Source organism: Schistocerca cancellata, chromosome 6 (genome assembly GCF_023864275.1).
Source record: "Schistocerca cancellata isolate TAMUIC-IGC-003103 chromosome 6, iqSchCanc2.1, whole genome shotgun sequence".
Classification (NCBI taxonomy): Eukaryota; Metazoa; Arthropoda; class Insecta; order Orthoptera; family Acrididae; genus Schistocerca; species Schistocerca cancellata.
Window position 1 is genome coordinate 106,448,704 of NC_064631.1, and position 16,267 is coordinate 106,464,970.

Consider the following 16,267-nt stretch of genomic DNA (forward strand, 5'->3'; position numbering starts at 1 on the left):
TGATCATGAATCTGCAACTATCTGCTGATGACACTGTAGTACATGGCAAAGTATCATCACTAAGTGAATGTAGAAGATGAAGGATGACTCAGACAGAATTTCTAGTTGGTGTGATGCAGTTTGCTCACAATGTAAGTAAATGCAGATGAGTAGGAAAACAGCTCGTTAATGTTGGATCACAATATCAGTAGGTTTTTTTTTTCAGTATTGTTCATTGCATTTGGTCTGGGCGGATGTCACAAGATATCTCTTCAGGTTGATTATTGATTCCTTTACTCAGTTTTTTTTTTTTTTTTTTTTTTTTTTTTTTTTTTTTTTTTTTAATTTAATTACAGAGGGCGAGCAGTAATATCTGGGCTTAATGTTGCAAGGCAATGTGAAATCAAATGGCATATAAGAGTGGTAGTGGGGAAGGCAAATGGTTGACCTTGATTTTTTAGCTCATCTACTAAAGAGATAGCATATAGAACACTTGTTTGACCCATCCTTGAGTACTGCTTGAGTGTTTTGGATCCCCAGCAGGTCAGATTAAAGAAAGAAATTGAAGCAATTGAGAGGCGTGTTACTAGATTTGTTATCAGTAGGCATGATCAAGAAGCAAATGTTAGGAAGATGCTTCATGAACTCAAATGGAACTCCATGGAAGGAAGATAATTTTCTTTTTGTGAAACACTACTGAGAGAACAGTCATTTGCAGCTGACTGCAGAATGATTCTACTATTGCCAAAATACATTTTGCATAAGGTCTTCAAAACAAGATAAGAGATATTAGGGCCAATACTGTGGCATACAGATGGTCATTTTTCCCCTGTTCCATCTGCAAGTGGACTAAGAAAGTACATGACTGATAGTGGTACATGATACCTCCACTGCACACCCTACAGTGACTTGTGGATTCTGTATGTAGATGTACAAACATACTCAATGAATTTCAGCAAAAAGAATAAAATGGACCAGAAGAATGTATAGGCATATGGCAATAGTAGTTCAATGATGAATGGAAAAATCATGGATAAGCCTTACAATAATTGTGGTGAAGTGGCAGCATGAATGTAGTAATATCTACTTGAAGATGTTTAATATCAGTCTTATAATGACTGAGAATACAAGGAATACCTTACACAAGGGTATATAAACTGTTATTCTTGCCAAGTCCCATTTATGACTGTAGCTGTAACTAGCAAATGTTGCTCATACAATCTGTGTATTGTAATTTCTCATTATGAACAGTATGGCAATGCACAAAATTCCTCGTGTGTTAAGTGCAAAGGAAGTACATTGTTTTATAAACTTTATACTGTTACTCACCCAAATGAGGAACGGATTTTCCATAGAAGTATATTTCAAAAGCCACATGTAACAGGCAGAACATGTGCAAAAACAATGACACCACACAAACTGTAAGTCGCTGACCACAATCAGAAGGCAGGAACCAAGAGAATAATGTTATCAGACATAACACTGAAAAAAAAAAAAAAAAAAAAAAAAAAAATCAGCAGTGTGTGAAGATATTACAATTGGAATGCAGTTACTGAGACATAGCATTTCATTAAACTGAAACTGCACAAGTTCTACTCAAAATGAATTAAAACAGTGACATTGGTTTAAAATCCAGTATATAAATACTTTATGTTAACTATCCAAAATATGACAAACTTCAAATTTTTTTAATCAAAAATCATAGATATTTACCAATAGAGAAAACATGAAACTTTAATCATGTACTCATATAAAATATTCTGTTTGCCTAATGACATTATACACAAGTACACATTTATAACAAAAGACAAGTACTTTAAGAAACAGATAGAATATGGTTTATTTGTGTGGTGTCACTGCCAGACACCACACTTGCTAGGTGGTAGAATTTAAATCGGCCGCGGTCTGTTAGTATACGTCGGACCCGCGTGTCGCCACTATCAGTGATTGCAGACTGAGCGCCGCCACACAGCAGGTCTAGAGAGACTTCCTAGCACTTGCCCCAGTTGTACAACCAACTTTGCTAGCGATGGTTCACTGACAAAATACGCTCTCATTTGCCGAGACGATAGTTAGCATAGCCTTCAGCTACGTCATTTGCTACGACCTAGCAAGGCACCATTACCAGTTACTATTGATACTGTAATCATGTACCGTCAAGAGCGACGCTCATCATTAATGGATTAAAGTTAAGTATTCCACCAGCTACGTCCTTTTTTCTAAAGTCTAATTTCCTTGTCCTGCTCCAGACCTCACGCCCGCCTGCCTGAGCTAAAATGCATGCCTTTCGGCTTCCTCTAATAATACGGTGTTGGCTCTCCTGCCAACCCACAACAATTTGCATGCTAATGTAATTTACAAATCAGTTAAGTAGGGCACAGGGACACCTAAAATGTGTAATACAGCTGTTAACCTCATGGGCTCTTGTAATGGAGCTGCAAATGTAAAGTAGTATTGTAATACTGTTTCACCACAAAAAACATCAATTGTAAAGAAAAGACAAGTATCATGTCCTGCAATATATGAATAATAAATAATGTAAAATTGCTGTAAAACAGCAAAGGAATTTATTTAATCTAAATGACTATATAATATATCAACAAAAATAATCAGTGTTTGAAGATATAATTTGATGGATAAAAAATTTACTTACCAAGTGGTGGTGGGGGAAAACACATACAGAAGATATGGAAATGCAAAAGCTTTTGGAGCCAATGGCTCTTGCTTCTGACAGAAGCACTGAAGGGAAAGGAAGAAAGATGAAGGAAAAGCACTTGCTAGGTTTACAAAATAGGAAGAGTTATGGAATAGTACTGCTGTAGGGTAGTTGTTGCCATTGTCACTAATTGAGTGAGTCTGTTTACTACTTAGTACTGTAACTATGTCTGTGATGAAGCCAGTAACTTTGTCTTGAAGAAAATAAAATAGAAGTTGAAAGCAAAGAGTGTTGAGTTGTCATGAAATAAGGTCCTGGGTCCTGTTAATACTACACCAAAGGCAAATATAAATTATGAATGTAAAAGTTTTTATCATTTATGAGGTAATAACCAATTCATAACAGGCAGGTGATAATGTGTCTTGGTTATTTACCCATGTAAATCACCACAGCCAGTTATTTTCATAAAAATATCAAAATTTTGTAATGTTTTGACAAAGTGGATAGCACTTATAATAAATATTCATTCTGGATTAAAATTTATGAATTCTCCCATTCATATTGTCAGCTACACTTATTTCCACAACCAATATAAGCCAACACACACTAATGTATGATAGGTGTAAAATGAAGCATACGACTGTAGATCCAGAGTTCCTAAATGAAAATTGTATGGCTGTCAAGAGGGCAATGCATGAATCCTTCAACAACTAACACAGTAGTGTATTATTAGAAGATCTCTCACAAAACTCAAAGAAATTCTTGTCATATGTGAAGGCTCTTAGAGGCAGCAAAAGTTGAAACTGAGCATAAAAAAGTAAAAGCAGAAATGATGAAATCCATTTTAAAATATTTCTTTACATGAAAAACCATGGAGTATTGTCACAATTAATTTTCACACCATTACAAAGATGGAGTGGTGTAAATTTTAGTGTTCTTGGCATTGACAAAAAGATGAAATTGCTAAAATTGAACAAAGCCAAGTGCCCAATGGAGTCCATACCAGATTCCATACAGAGTTTGCAGCTGAGTTAGCCCCTCTTATAACCATAATATGCCATAAATCCTTACCTGCATGTCTGAAAGAACAGATACTGTTGATGATCCAGAGAGTCTATTCTATCAGACAAGCATGTAAGCATTACAAGCCTAGGCAGGCACATGATGAGAACAGTATTCGTTTCAATTCCTTGTTGTCTCACTCTCTCTGCTGCATAAATCCAAGTAGTGTTGTGAGCATTAGGTGATGAATTTAGAGGCTGATTATACAAGGACGTAGATGGGTCAGTTCGGGGAGTGTGCATGGATAGCTGAAGTGCTTAAGGCAACCGTTTGCGATAAGTGGGAAATCCAGGTTGAAGTCCCAGTCTGGCACAAATTTTCATTTGTCACTATTGGGTTGTAGATCTAAGACAGCTGATGTCAAGAAATTTGCAGTCAGCAAATAAATTTTGAAGAACCAAAAATCCTTAAAAAACAATGGTGTCCAGTAGTGAGAAGAAAGCTCATGTCACACCTGTCTACAACAAGAGTGGCAGAAATGATTCACGAAACTACCATCCACTATCCTTGAATCCATGGGTCAGCTCAAACATAATGAGATATCTCAAACAGAATGACACCCTCAATGCCAAACAGCATGGATTCCAAAAACATTGCTCATGCAGATCCCAACTTTTGCTTTCCTCTCTTGACATCCTGAAAGCCATGGATCAAGGCAATCAGTTATATTTAGTATTTCTTGATCTCCAGAAGGATTTACTCAATACTATATCTATGGTTATTATAAAATGTGTGATCATACAGGATATCAAGTGAAATATGTGCATGGTTCGATTTCTAGTTAGGGAGGACAAAACATGTTACCTTGTATGGAGATCATTGACAGATGTAAAAGTAAATTTAAGTGTGCCCCAGGGAAGCATGATGGGGCCATTGGTTGTTCATGTATATATGTGTAAATGACACTGCAGACAATATTAATAGTAACCTCTGACATTTTGCATATGATGCGGTTATCTATAATGAAGTATCATCTGAAAAACATTGCAAAAATATTCAGTCAGACCTGAATAAGATTTCAAAGTGGTATAAACATTGGCAACTAGCATACAGCCAGAGAACCATCTGTTCAATTCCAGGATTTTCCATTCTGAACATTAGCCTTTTTTTCGGGATAAGGGCTTCTGAAAAATGAAGGTGATGGCAAATTGCAAACACAAGTAAGATACACAGAACGCAGGTTTGACAGGATAAGTATTATAAATAGATATTATTTTAGTATGCAAATAATGTCAGGAGTAAAGATAACCACCCACCATATAGTTCAGGCACTGCATGGCTGACAGACACATAAATGAAATTGAAAATATATCTGAGATTTTGCACAATGTCCCTCCCTGGAGATAATTAATACACAAATGGCTATATTTTCCTTGCTAACTAAACTGTCTTAGAGCTGCAGCTTGACAAGGGTAAGGGGCTGTGTCAGGTGGGATGGGTAAGAGAAGAAAGACAGCAGAAAAGGGAAGGGGCTGGTGATGGAGAAAGGTGGCTTACTGAAGAAAAGCAACAGGGCAGATAGATGTTACTGAGATGGAAGTCTGGATTAAGAGGAGAGATAAAAGAAAGTCATACCAAGACTGCGGAAAGGCTAGTGTAAGTCTAGATTAATAGCATGAAGTGGGAGACAATGTGGCATGGTGATGAAGGGTGTGGAACAGGGGCTTGCAGAAATTGAGGCCAGGGGGATTGTGGAACTGTGAATTCCAAACATTACATTTAAATATGTTGTAGTGACAATCACATATTCAGTCCTGCTTGACATACAAGAAAATTTAAGATAGTTACCTAACATACAATAAACACTCATTTTTCATAGTGTAACTTGTTAACTACAGGGTTATTACAAATGATTGAAGCGATTTCACAGCTCTACAATAACTTTATTATTTGAGATATTTTCACAATGCTTTGCACATACATACAAAAACTCAAAAAGTTTTTTTAGGCATGCACAAATGTTCGATATGTGCCACTTTAGTGATTCGGCAGACATCAAGCCGATAATCAAGTTCCTTCCACACTCGGCGCAGCATGTCCCCACCAATGAGTTCGAAAGCATCGTTGATGCGAGCTCGCAGTTCTGGCACGTTTCTTGGTAGAGGAGGTTTAAACACTGAATCTTTCACATAACCCCACAGAAAGAAATCACATGGGGATAAGTCGGGAGAGCGTGGAGGCCATGACATGAATTGCTGATCGTGATCTCCACCACGACCGATCCATCAGTTTTCCAATCTCCTGTTTAAGAAATGCCGAACATCATGATGGAAGTGCGGTGGAGCACCATCCTGCTGAAAGATGAAGTCGGCGCTGTCGGTCTCCAGTTGTGGCATGAGCCAATTTTCCAGCATGTCCAGATACATGTGTCCTGTAACGTTTTTTTCGCAGAAGAAAAAGGGGCCGTAACCTTTAAACCGTGAGATTGCACAAAACACGTTAACTTTTGGTGAATTGCGAATTTGCTGCACGAATGCGTGAGGATTCTCTACCGCCCAGATTCGCACATTGTGTCTGTTCACTTCACCATTAAGAAAAAATGTTGCTTCATCACTGAAAACAAGTTTCGCACTGAACGCATCCTCTTCCATGAGCTGTTGCAACCGTGCTGAAAATTCAAAGCGTTTGACTTTGTCATCGGGTGTCAGGGCTTGTAGCAATTGTAAACGGTAAGGCTTCTGCTTTAGCCTTTTCCATAAGATTTTCCAAACCGTCAGCTGTGGTACGTTTAGCTCCCTGCTTGCCTTATTCGTCGACTTCCGCGGGCTACGCGTGAAACTTGCCCGCACGCGTTCAACCGTTTCTTCGCTCACTGCAGGCCGACCCATTGATTTCCCCTTACAGAGGCATCCAGAAGCTTTAAACTGTGCATACCATCGCCGAATGGAGTTAGCAGTTGGTGGATCTTTGTTGAACTTCGTCCTGAAGTGTCATTGCACTGTTATGACTGACTGATGTGACTGCATTTCAAGCACGACATATGCTTTCTCGGCTCCTGTCACCATTTTGTCTCACTGCGCTCTCGAGTGCTCTGGCGGCAGAAACCTGAAGTGCGGCTTCAGCCGAACAAAACTTTATGAGTTTTTCTACGTATCTGTAGTGTGTCGTGACCATATGTCAATGAATGGAGCTACAGTGAATTTATGAAATCGCTTCAATCATTTGTAATAGCCCTGTACATCACATTTTTGCCTTCCTGCAGGATTCTCTACAGGGAAACCCATTTATGAACTCATAACTGTTGCCTGGTTAGCTAAACAATAAAAATTTTTCTTTTGGGACATTCTATGACCTTCTGTGGACCATTAAACTGTGATTATGGAACTACATTGTTTTGCTATTAATGGCAAGCCTATTTATTGAATAGATGGAGTTACATCTTCATACCAGAAGGCAGAGAGTCACACCGACAAATTGTACTATGAGAATGAAACTCAAAATTGGGGAACATAAATAAATATAATTAAAAACTATGTAGGGAAGCTAATCCAATGGCAATAGAGAGTTTTTTAAACCTTGTTAATGAACAAGAGTGGCACAATGTTTATAGTGTTGATAATGTAGATGACTAATATAATGCTTTTGTTAACACATTTCTCATGGTCTTTGAGAATTGCTTTTCACTAGAGCGTTCTAAGTGGGGTACTAGCAGTAAAAGGCAGCCTGGATGGCTGACTAGTGGGATAAGTATTCATGAAGAAAAAATCAGGAATGACGTAAAAATGTTGGAAGTAGTCACAATCAAGCTATGGTAACCCATTACAAGCAGTATTGCAAGGTGCTTAAAAATGTTATTAGGATGGCAAAGAATTTATGATATGCAAATAGAATAGCTAATTCACAGAATAAAATTAAAACCATATGGTCAGTTGTAAAGGATATGTCTGATCAGCAGCACAATATTGACAAAATAAAATCAGTTTATAGTGAAAATATTTCTGTTACTGATAAGTCAGATATATGTACATATTTAACAATCACTAAATGATAAATCAGAAATTTTTTTTGAGCATTGCTGGTGAATTAAATAAAAACTTAGTTTCTACAGCAAATTATACAACTTTCTTGGAAAATGCCTTTCCAAATTGGTGTCTGAAACACTTCTCTGTGATACTGACAAGGTGGAGATTGAATCAATAATTAAATCATATCTCATGGTTATGATGGAGTGCCTAGCAGGACATTAAAGTACTATACTGCACATGTTAACCCTATACTTAGCCATATTTGTTATTTTTCTATTAAGAATGGTCAGTTTCCAAAACAATTAAAGTACTCTGTAATAAAGCCACTTTATAAAAAGGGAGAAAGAGATAATGAAGACAATTTTAGACTTATGTCTATGCTATCAGGATTTGCTAAAATTATAGAAAAGGCTGTGCATGTAAGGATAATTGATCATTTTATATCACATAAATTGGTATCAAATGTACAGTTCGGCTTTAGAAGTCATTTAACAACTGAAAATGCTATATTCTCTTTTCTCTGTAAAGTACTGGACAGATTAAACAAAAGATTTTGAATGCTAGGCATATTTTTTGATTTAACTAAAGTGTTTGATTGTGCTGATCACAAAATATTGCTCCATAAGTTGGACCATTACGGAATATGGGAAGTAGCTCACAATTGGTTCACCTCTTTAGCAGTGGACAGCAAAAGGTCATTATTCACAGTGTTGAGAATGGCTGAGATGTGGGGTCTGAGTGGAGGATGGTCAAATGGGGGATGCCCCACGGATCAGTGTTGGGGCCACTCCTGTTCCTTATTTATATAAATGATATGCCCTTTAGTGTCACAGGTAATTATAAAATATTTCTGTTTGCTGATGGCACTAGCTTGGTAGTAAAGGAAGTTTTGTGCAACATTAGCTCTGTTTCAAATAGTGCAGTCCATGACGTAAGTTCATGGCTTGTAGAAAATAAACTAGCACTCAATCACAGTAAGATTCAGTTTTTACAGTTCTAAAACACAATTCAACAAGACCTGACATCTAAATTTTGCAGGATGGGCATATAAATAGTGAAACTGAACAGTTCGACTTTCTAAGTGTTCAGATAGATAGTAAACTGTTGTGGAAAGCCCACATTCAGGATCTTGTTCAAAGACTTAATGCTGCAATTTTTACTATTCAAATGGTATCTGAAAAAAGTGATCATTCGAAATGAAAATTAGTCTACTTTGCTTATTTTCATTCGCTTATGTCATATGGTATTATATTTTGGGGTAACTCTTTCCATTCTCAAATAATATTTTTGGTTCATAAATGGGTACTTTGGACAATAAGTGGTGTAAGTTCATGAAGCTCTTGTGGACCCCTGTTCAGTAGTCTGGGTGTTCTGACATTGGTCTTTCAATATATATGTTCTTTACTGTCATTTCTTGTTAACAATATCAGTTTATTCCCAAGACCTAGCAGCTTTCACTCAGTTAATACTAGGCAGGAATCCAATCTGCATTTGGGTCACACTTCCTTACCTCTAGTGCAGAAAGGTATGCTTTATACTGCTGCAGCCGTTTTCAATAAGCTACCACAAGAATTTAAAAATCTTGGCAGTAATCCACGTGCTTTCAAATCGAAACTGAAGAGTTTCCCCATGAGTCACTTCTTCTATTCTGTTGAGGGGTTCCTATGTTATATTGTTGATAGCATTTCCATAAACTTATGGCTAGACTTTTTTTGGGTTTTATTTTATCTGTTATTACTTCTATGGTTTAATTTCATGTACTGACATGTTCCACAACCTCAATTTGGTCCTACCAAACTAGATGTATGAATAAATAAATAAATTGTGGAGTCACATAATATTTAGTGTTGAATCCACATCTTTAATAATCTGTATAAATGACCTTCCAGTGACTTCAGGGGAAAAAATCTGTTTCCTAACGGTGCAAGATGATGTATTGACATATGCTGCGTATCATCTGCTGCATATCGTCTGCTGCATATCATCTGCTGCAGTATAGCTGTTACAGTTGTCAGGATGTCAGAAAATCTCATTGACATCATTACTGACAAAAGTCCAGGTATTAATCAATTCTGGGGCATCATATTCTGCGATTTCAGGTGCTTTCCATTGTCTGGTAAAGAAAATAATAGTCCAAGATTCAAAGGCCATTGCACTGAAGGCTGCAAATGGAAAATACCTCCTACTGTTAGGAACCTGTATTGTGAGAATAACTATCAACGAAAGAACACAGCTCCTCAAATCTCCCAATTTAAAAGAAGGGCATAATGTTATCCTTGGGTGCGACTTCTTGCAGGCATCGCAAGCAGTCATAAACTGCGAAATATTGAAGCTGCAGATTGAAGAAGCCATTCCAATAAGTTCACACAACAAAGTTTGCTCTGGTCAATTGTCTGCCGCTGATGACACACTTATCCTTCCATCATGAATGAAATGAGTTCTTGTCAATAATCTGGATACTCAGTTAAACTGTGAATCTCTGTTTGAGTACAAATGCTTACTCAGCCTCGCAAATAAGCCTATATATGACTGTCAATCACACCAATCACAAACAAACAAGGACAACTCTGGATCACTAACTGCCATAGGTCACATTTTCTGCAAAGTAGATGCACAATAATTGTAAAGCTTACTTGTTCCGTATTACAGTGATAGGTCACAACTACAATTCACAGAATATTCAGATAACTAAACAGGCTAATAAATAACTTGACACAGGGACAACATCAGCAAGTGCTGGCTATTCTGTGTTAGTTTTTGGGTGTATTGGGTCTTGCGTGGCGATGAGGCACTTGATGGCTGAATGTGGAACACCATATCAACACTGAGGTTGATCCCCTCATCAGTCAACAACACTCATAAAAGGGTGAATGTGGGGTAATTCAGAAGGAAGTGGAGAAGATGCTGTGAGATGAGATCATTGAGCCGTATTCCCTGCAGAAGACACAGTTTTCAAGCATGCAGTGTCATATGTAATGATCTCTGATCCTGAAAAAGTGTGTCAGTCAGGACTGCTGCCAGAAGTAATTGCATGATGTAACATTGTCCACAGGACAAATTATCCCATGGAATATTTTATTAAGAAATTGGTGGATATGCTCTCATTGTACGTTGATGTTAAACAGAGAGGCTGGGAATTGTCCTGCGAGTTAAGAGATGCATATAATACAACAAAGCAAGATATTGCAGGTTTCACACCATTTCTCTTAACCCACATTCAAACAACAATCGACACTTTCAACCTAATTATGCTGAGCATGCTTACACCAAGCATAACCTGAACTGAAGAAACATGACATCTGACATAAATATAGACATTCAATGCCCGGGTTAAGGGCTGTTGATGTTATTAACATTATAATGCCAAATACCCCCTTAGTATGGTTTTCTACACCTGTGCAGAAGGTCAGGATGTCATCAAAATCATTGAACTACTACTTCGATCTACACTGAACCCTACATTGATTGTCAGACATTATCTACAAAGTCGAGGATGATGATCTTATATTGAGGACACAAAGCTGCAGAGAAGTTGATCATGTGCTTCACTTCAAGCTCTGTCATAATCTTGAGGCACAGATGAACAATAGGTGTTTCTAATACAAGAAACATGAAGATCTGCCCAATGACCATGATGCCTCAATGGGAGTAACTCTATTTGAGCATCACAGTGACAGATAATGTTATCAGAACATGAGGACACACCATCGGTACCATATAAAGGGCTGCCGACTACATCCAGATGCAGGAAGGTATAGTCCATTCCAAAACAGTGGATCACTGTTTTGGAAGGGGGAGCAATTCAAGGTGCTATATCACCACATGTTGTATGATGTTCACCGTGATGTAGTGGTTATTGTCCCTGGCTGTGAGATGTGGGTACCCATGTGATTCCTGCACCATGAAATTATTTATAGTTTATGATATGTAATTTTCAAAAGAGTCTGGGCTTGGCTGTTTATGAAACTTTGTACTAAGGCAGGCAGTTCAGCTCTGTGTGTACTTTTTGTGCATTCAGTAAATATGTTTTTAGTCAGAAGTGTTCTCGTTGATGACCCTACCCTTGTAAGTGACACTTTATTCTAGATTTCATGTAACAAAATCAAGGGCACAAATTCAATCATATGAGGCATACCAAAAATATTTGATCAGGAATACAGCTGATCTGCAGCATACAGTTTAAGTTTTAATCTTACTCATATTATGCAGATTCAAAAAAAACATAAATAATACTACAAGGTGTAAGACTTTGCTTCTGCCATTTTTCCCCCCACATTTGAGGCTTTGATGAAACAAATTGGTTACACATGTATCATTCAAAGTATTTTCCATCGCTTGCCACTACTTTCTCCCATCTTTCAGGCAGTGTATGAAGCCTGCGTTGAAAAAATTGTTCATCTTTTTTAGCAATCCACGAATTGATCCAATTTGTGACTTCTTCATGATATCAGAAGTGTTGGTCAGCCAGACCATGCGACATTGATTTAAACAGGTGATAGTCAGAGGGAGAAATGTGTGGAGAACACAGCGGGTGGGATAGGACTTCCCATTTTAATGTTTCCAAGTACGTTTTGACCTCTTTTGCAATGTGGGGTCAAGCGCTGTCATGCTTCAAAATCACTTTATTGTGCCTCTCACTGTACTGTGGCCATTTGTCTTTTAATGCTCTGCTCAAACACATTAATTGTGTTTGATAACAAGCACCTGTGATTGTTTCACTTGGTTTTAACAACTCATAGTACATGATGCTGAGCTGGTCCCACCAAATGCAGAGCATGATCTTGGAGCCATATGAATATTCGGTTTGGCCATCAATGTGGAAGCATGGCTGGGATATCCCCATGATTATCATAATGAACCAATTTTTCATCCCTGGTCACAATGAGATGCAGAAATCCCTTCCACTTTTGCCTCTGAAGCAACTGTTCACAAACACAAATGCTGTTGAATGTCTCTTGGTTTCAACTCACATGGGACTCAAGTTCTTTCTTTCTAAATCATGCCCATAGCCTTGAGACATTTTAAAATGGCTTTATGTGTCACTCCCACTAATTGTGCCAATTCTTCTTGAGTTTGATGTGAGCCTTCATTCAGCAATGTTTCCAATTCTGCATCTTCGAAAACATTCTCTCTTCCACCACTATGCCAGTCTACAATGTTAAAATCAACATTTTTGAATCGTTGAAACTGCTCACGACATATTCTTTCATTAATAGCATCCTTACCATATGTACTTGAGAACATTTGATGAGACTCAGCTGCTGTTTTCTTCATACTGAAACAAAACAGTAACACCTCCTGCAAATGACAAGAATTAGGCTCGCAAACTGACATTTTCAATCAAGAACAACTTTATGATGCAGACACAAATTGACTAATGTTTGAATGAGGTTATGTTGACCGAGGTCCAAGCTAACTGCCTGACATCTGCGATCAGTTTGTTTCGACCGCTACTTACCGTTGTCGCCACCTATCGGCAAATGGTGGAAGCAAAACTGTACACCTTGCAGTATCAAAAATAGAAATCAATTTTTATACTGTAACTGAAACACCATGTGGAAACTTTCCTGAGATTCACCTGGAAAACACTGTATAATGGACACACTAATCAGCAAGTCCAGTTCATAATAATTCACCCTTCAAAATACCTACAATGGTATAGATTTGAATGGTTCCTGTGGACGTGTGGTTGTACAGACAAAATTTCAAACCCACAGCTCTGGTGTTTAACAAAATTTTGATTGTGTTGCCACATATATAAACCAAATGACCTGTTGGTGGCCAGGCTACATGGCAGAAATTTTTTCATGTGGAAGTGACAGCTGTCAAAATGCTCTTGATAAAATGGAAATGCTGTGTGGCTAGGGCCTCCTGTCGGGTAGACTGTTCGCCTGGTGCAAGTCTTTTGAGTTGACACCACTTCAGCAACTTACGTGTTGATGGGGATGAAATGATGATGATAAGGACAAAACAACACCCAGTCCCTGAGTGGCAAAAATCTCTGATCCAGCTGGGAATTGAACCCAGGGCGCTAGGTATGACATTCCGTCATGCTGACCACTCAGCTACCAGGGGTGGACTAATGCTCTTGATGGTTAGTGGGCTTGAGATCTGCATTGAGGTAAAGAAGCACAAACAAATATGTGATATGGCATGGGCACCCATATAGAACCCTCCATGGCTGTCTGTGTATGGTACATCTATATGAAACCTTCCCAGCCCTATAAAATTCCAAACCCATTGTCTCTTTCAGGTTCATTGATGGTATTTTCATAAACTGGACCCAGGGCTAAGACATCATATCTTCATCCCCAGCCCCTCCTCCTCCATTCAGTTCACTTGGTCTTCCTCAGTCCAACATGCCACCTTCCCAGGTGCTGATCTCCACCTCTTTGATGCCTCCATCCATATCTCTGTCCATATCAAGTCCACCAACCATCAAAAGTACCTGAATTTGACAGCTGTGATCCCTTTCACGCCAAAAAATTCCACTCACATAGTCCAACCACATGAAGATAGTGTATCTGCAAAGACAAGAATTCCCTTGCCCAGTACGCTGAAGATCTCACAAGCATCTTAACTGATACACTATCGCCAAAATCTAGTCCACAAACAAAATATCCCATGTCATTTACTCACACATCTCTAATTCTTCTTTCAGCCCCAAAAACCAGTAGCAAAAGAGCACCCCCTCATCACCCATCATCACCGCAGACTGGAGTAACTGGACCATGTACTTTGACTGGGTTTTATAGTTCATCAGTGTGCCTGCAAATGAAGAGCATCCTGCCCACTATCCTTCCCATCAGTTATAAAGTGGTATTCCATCACCTACCGTACTAATTAACATCCTGGATTACGCCTATACCACTCCCACTCCTAAACCCTTATCACATGGCTCGTATTTATGTTGCTGTGGAAGACCCAAGTGCAAGACATGCCTCATTCACCTGGCCAAAACATAGTAACCCAGTACCATCACTGGCTTTTCTATTGCATCAGAGGCAGGGCCACATATGGAAGCAATCATGTCATGTACCAACTCTGCTGCAATTTCTGCACAGCATTTTATTTGGGCATGACCCCCAGCCACCTTTCCCCAAATTTTCCTCCCACTCCCTGTCTCTTTTCCCTCCTCACCCATTCCACCAAACCACCACTTTACATACCTATTTATTACATGTCCTGTTTTGCTATCTTCTGGGACAATACAGTGATTTGTAAGAATTAAGTATAAGTAGAACATTTTAAAGAGGACTCTTCAACAGTCTTTATATTGCCACACTTTACCTTAATGGTATTTGTTGCTAATCATAAAAATCTGTTTCCAGTGAAATTTAATTTACAGAGCCACTATAAAAGAGAGAATAGCAAGAAGAGAAAAAGGCTATGTCAACATGGGCTGGAAATGCATTGTTACCGATTTATTCGATCTTCAGTTCCTACAAACTCCACTGTATGTCTGCAATGCCAGATGTTTCACTCCAGTTACACATCAGAGGAAATATTAAATGTGACCTCCTCCGTTTGTTGCCTCATTGAATTCCACACACAATCAAAAATGGCTGATGTACTAACTGACTGAAAGACTGCTTAATGTGTGCATGGAGATTAGATTCATCCACAACAGCAGCTGAATATACGTGAGAGACTTTATGTGTACCTGCAGATGAAAGCCCATGGGGTTTAAGTCAGGCGAATGGTGTGGCCAAGCTATTGGTCTGCCTCTACCTATCCACCACTCAGGAGAATGAGCATTCAGGTGCCTCTGGGCAGACAGACTGAAATATGTGGGAGCACCACCACGCATAAAATATATTTGTCAATGGGATGCAAGTGGCATGTCTTCTAAGTTCCCAGCCAATGCAGTACACATGAAATATGTGTAGTTCTGTCCAGTTAGTCTTCCTGGAAGGGTGGAGGGTCGCTAACAATGACTGCCCAGGTGATAAAGGAAATCCTCTGTTGGTGACAAGATGGATATTTGCAAGGGGATTTGTGCACGCCCACATGTGCTGGTAATGCAAATTCTGGATTTTGTCTCTTGTGAATGCCACTTCATCTGTGCATAAAATAACAGCTGAAAAGTTGGTTGTCAAAACACATTGCTTCATGAACCACAGGTAGAACAACTTTTGGAAGATAATCCATAGGAGAAAAGGTTTGTACGTGTTGCAGATGGTATGGAAACAGCACATTTTCACATTTGTGTTGATACCAGAACTTCCTTCCACAGGGTTGAGCAGACCTTCCTCATCCTCTGGTGTTGAATGTCTTGGCCAATGCCCATTCCCTGGAGGATGTGTGGAACTCATAGAGGCAGCAATGCATTCCTTCAAATGTCTTTCGGTTTGGTAATCTGCACAATGGGTAGTGTTCTGGTACAAGTGCCATGCCTCCATTCCATTGATATCTGTTAAACCATAAATGTAATACATGGCCATGAGCTCTTGGTTGGTTTACATTTCCAGACATGGGTATAGGCAATTTCAAACCACCCACTACACACTTTTACTAATAGCCACAGATACATTTAATGTTCCAAGTACTTATTTGTCATTTCATAGCAGACTGCATGCCGTAATTACAAACCACCAATATGCTG

At 38.7% G+C, this 16,267-nt stretch overlaps 1 protein-coding gene across 2 annotated transcripts in view; it reads right to left on the reverse strand.

The window, feature by feature from the left end:
• LOC126088590 (acetylcholine receptor subunit alpha-like) overlaps nt 1–16,267 on the reverse strand; it is a 255,942-nt gene that overhangs the window by 27,717 nt on the left and 211,958 nt on the right. For both annotated transcript variants that reach the window (XM_049906794.1, XM_049906795.1), the window contains exon 7: nt 1,309–1,461. In XM_049906794.1, the coding sequence (XP_049762751.1) occupies nt 1,309–1,461 (153 nt within the window). The remainder of the gene's footprint in view (nt 1–1,308; nt 1,462–16,267) is intronic.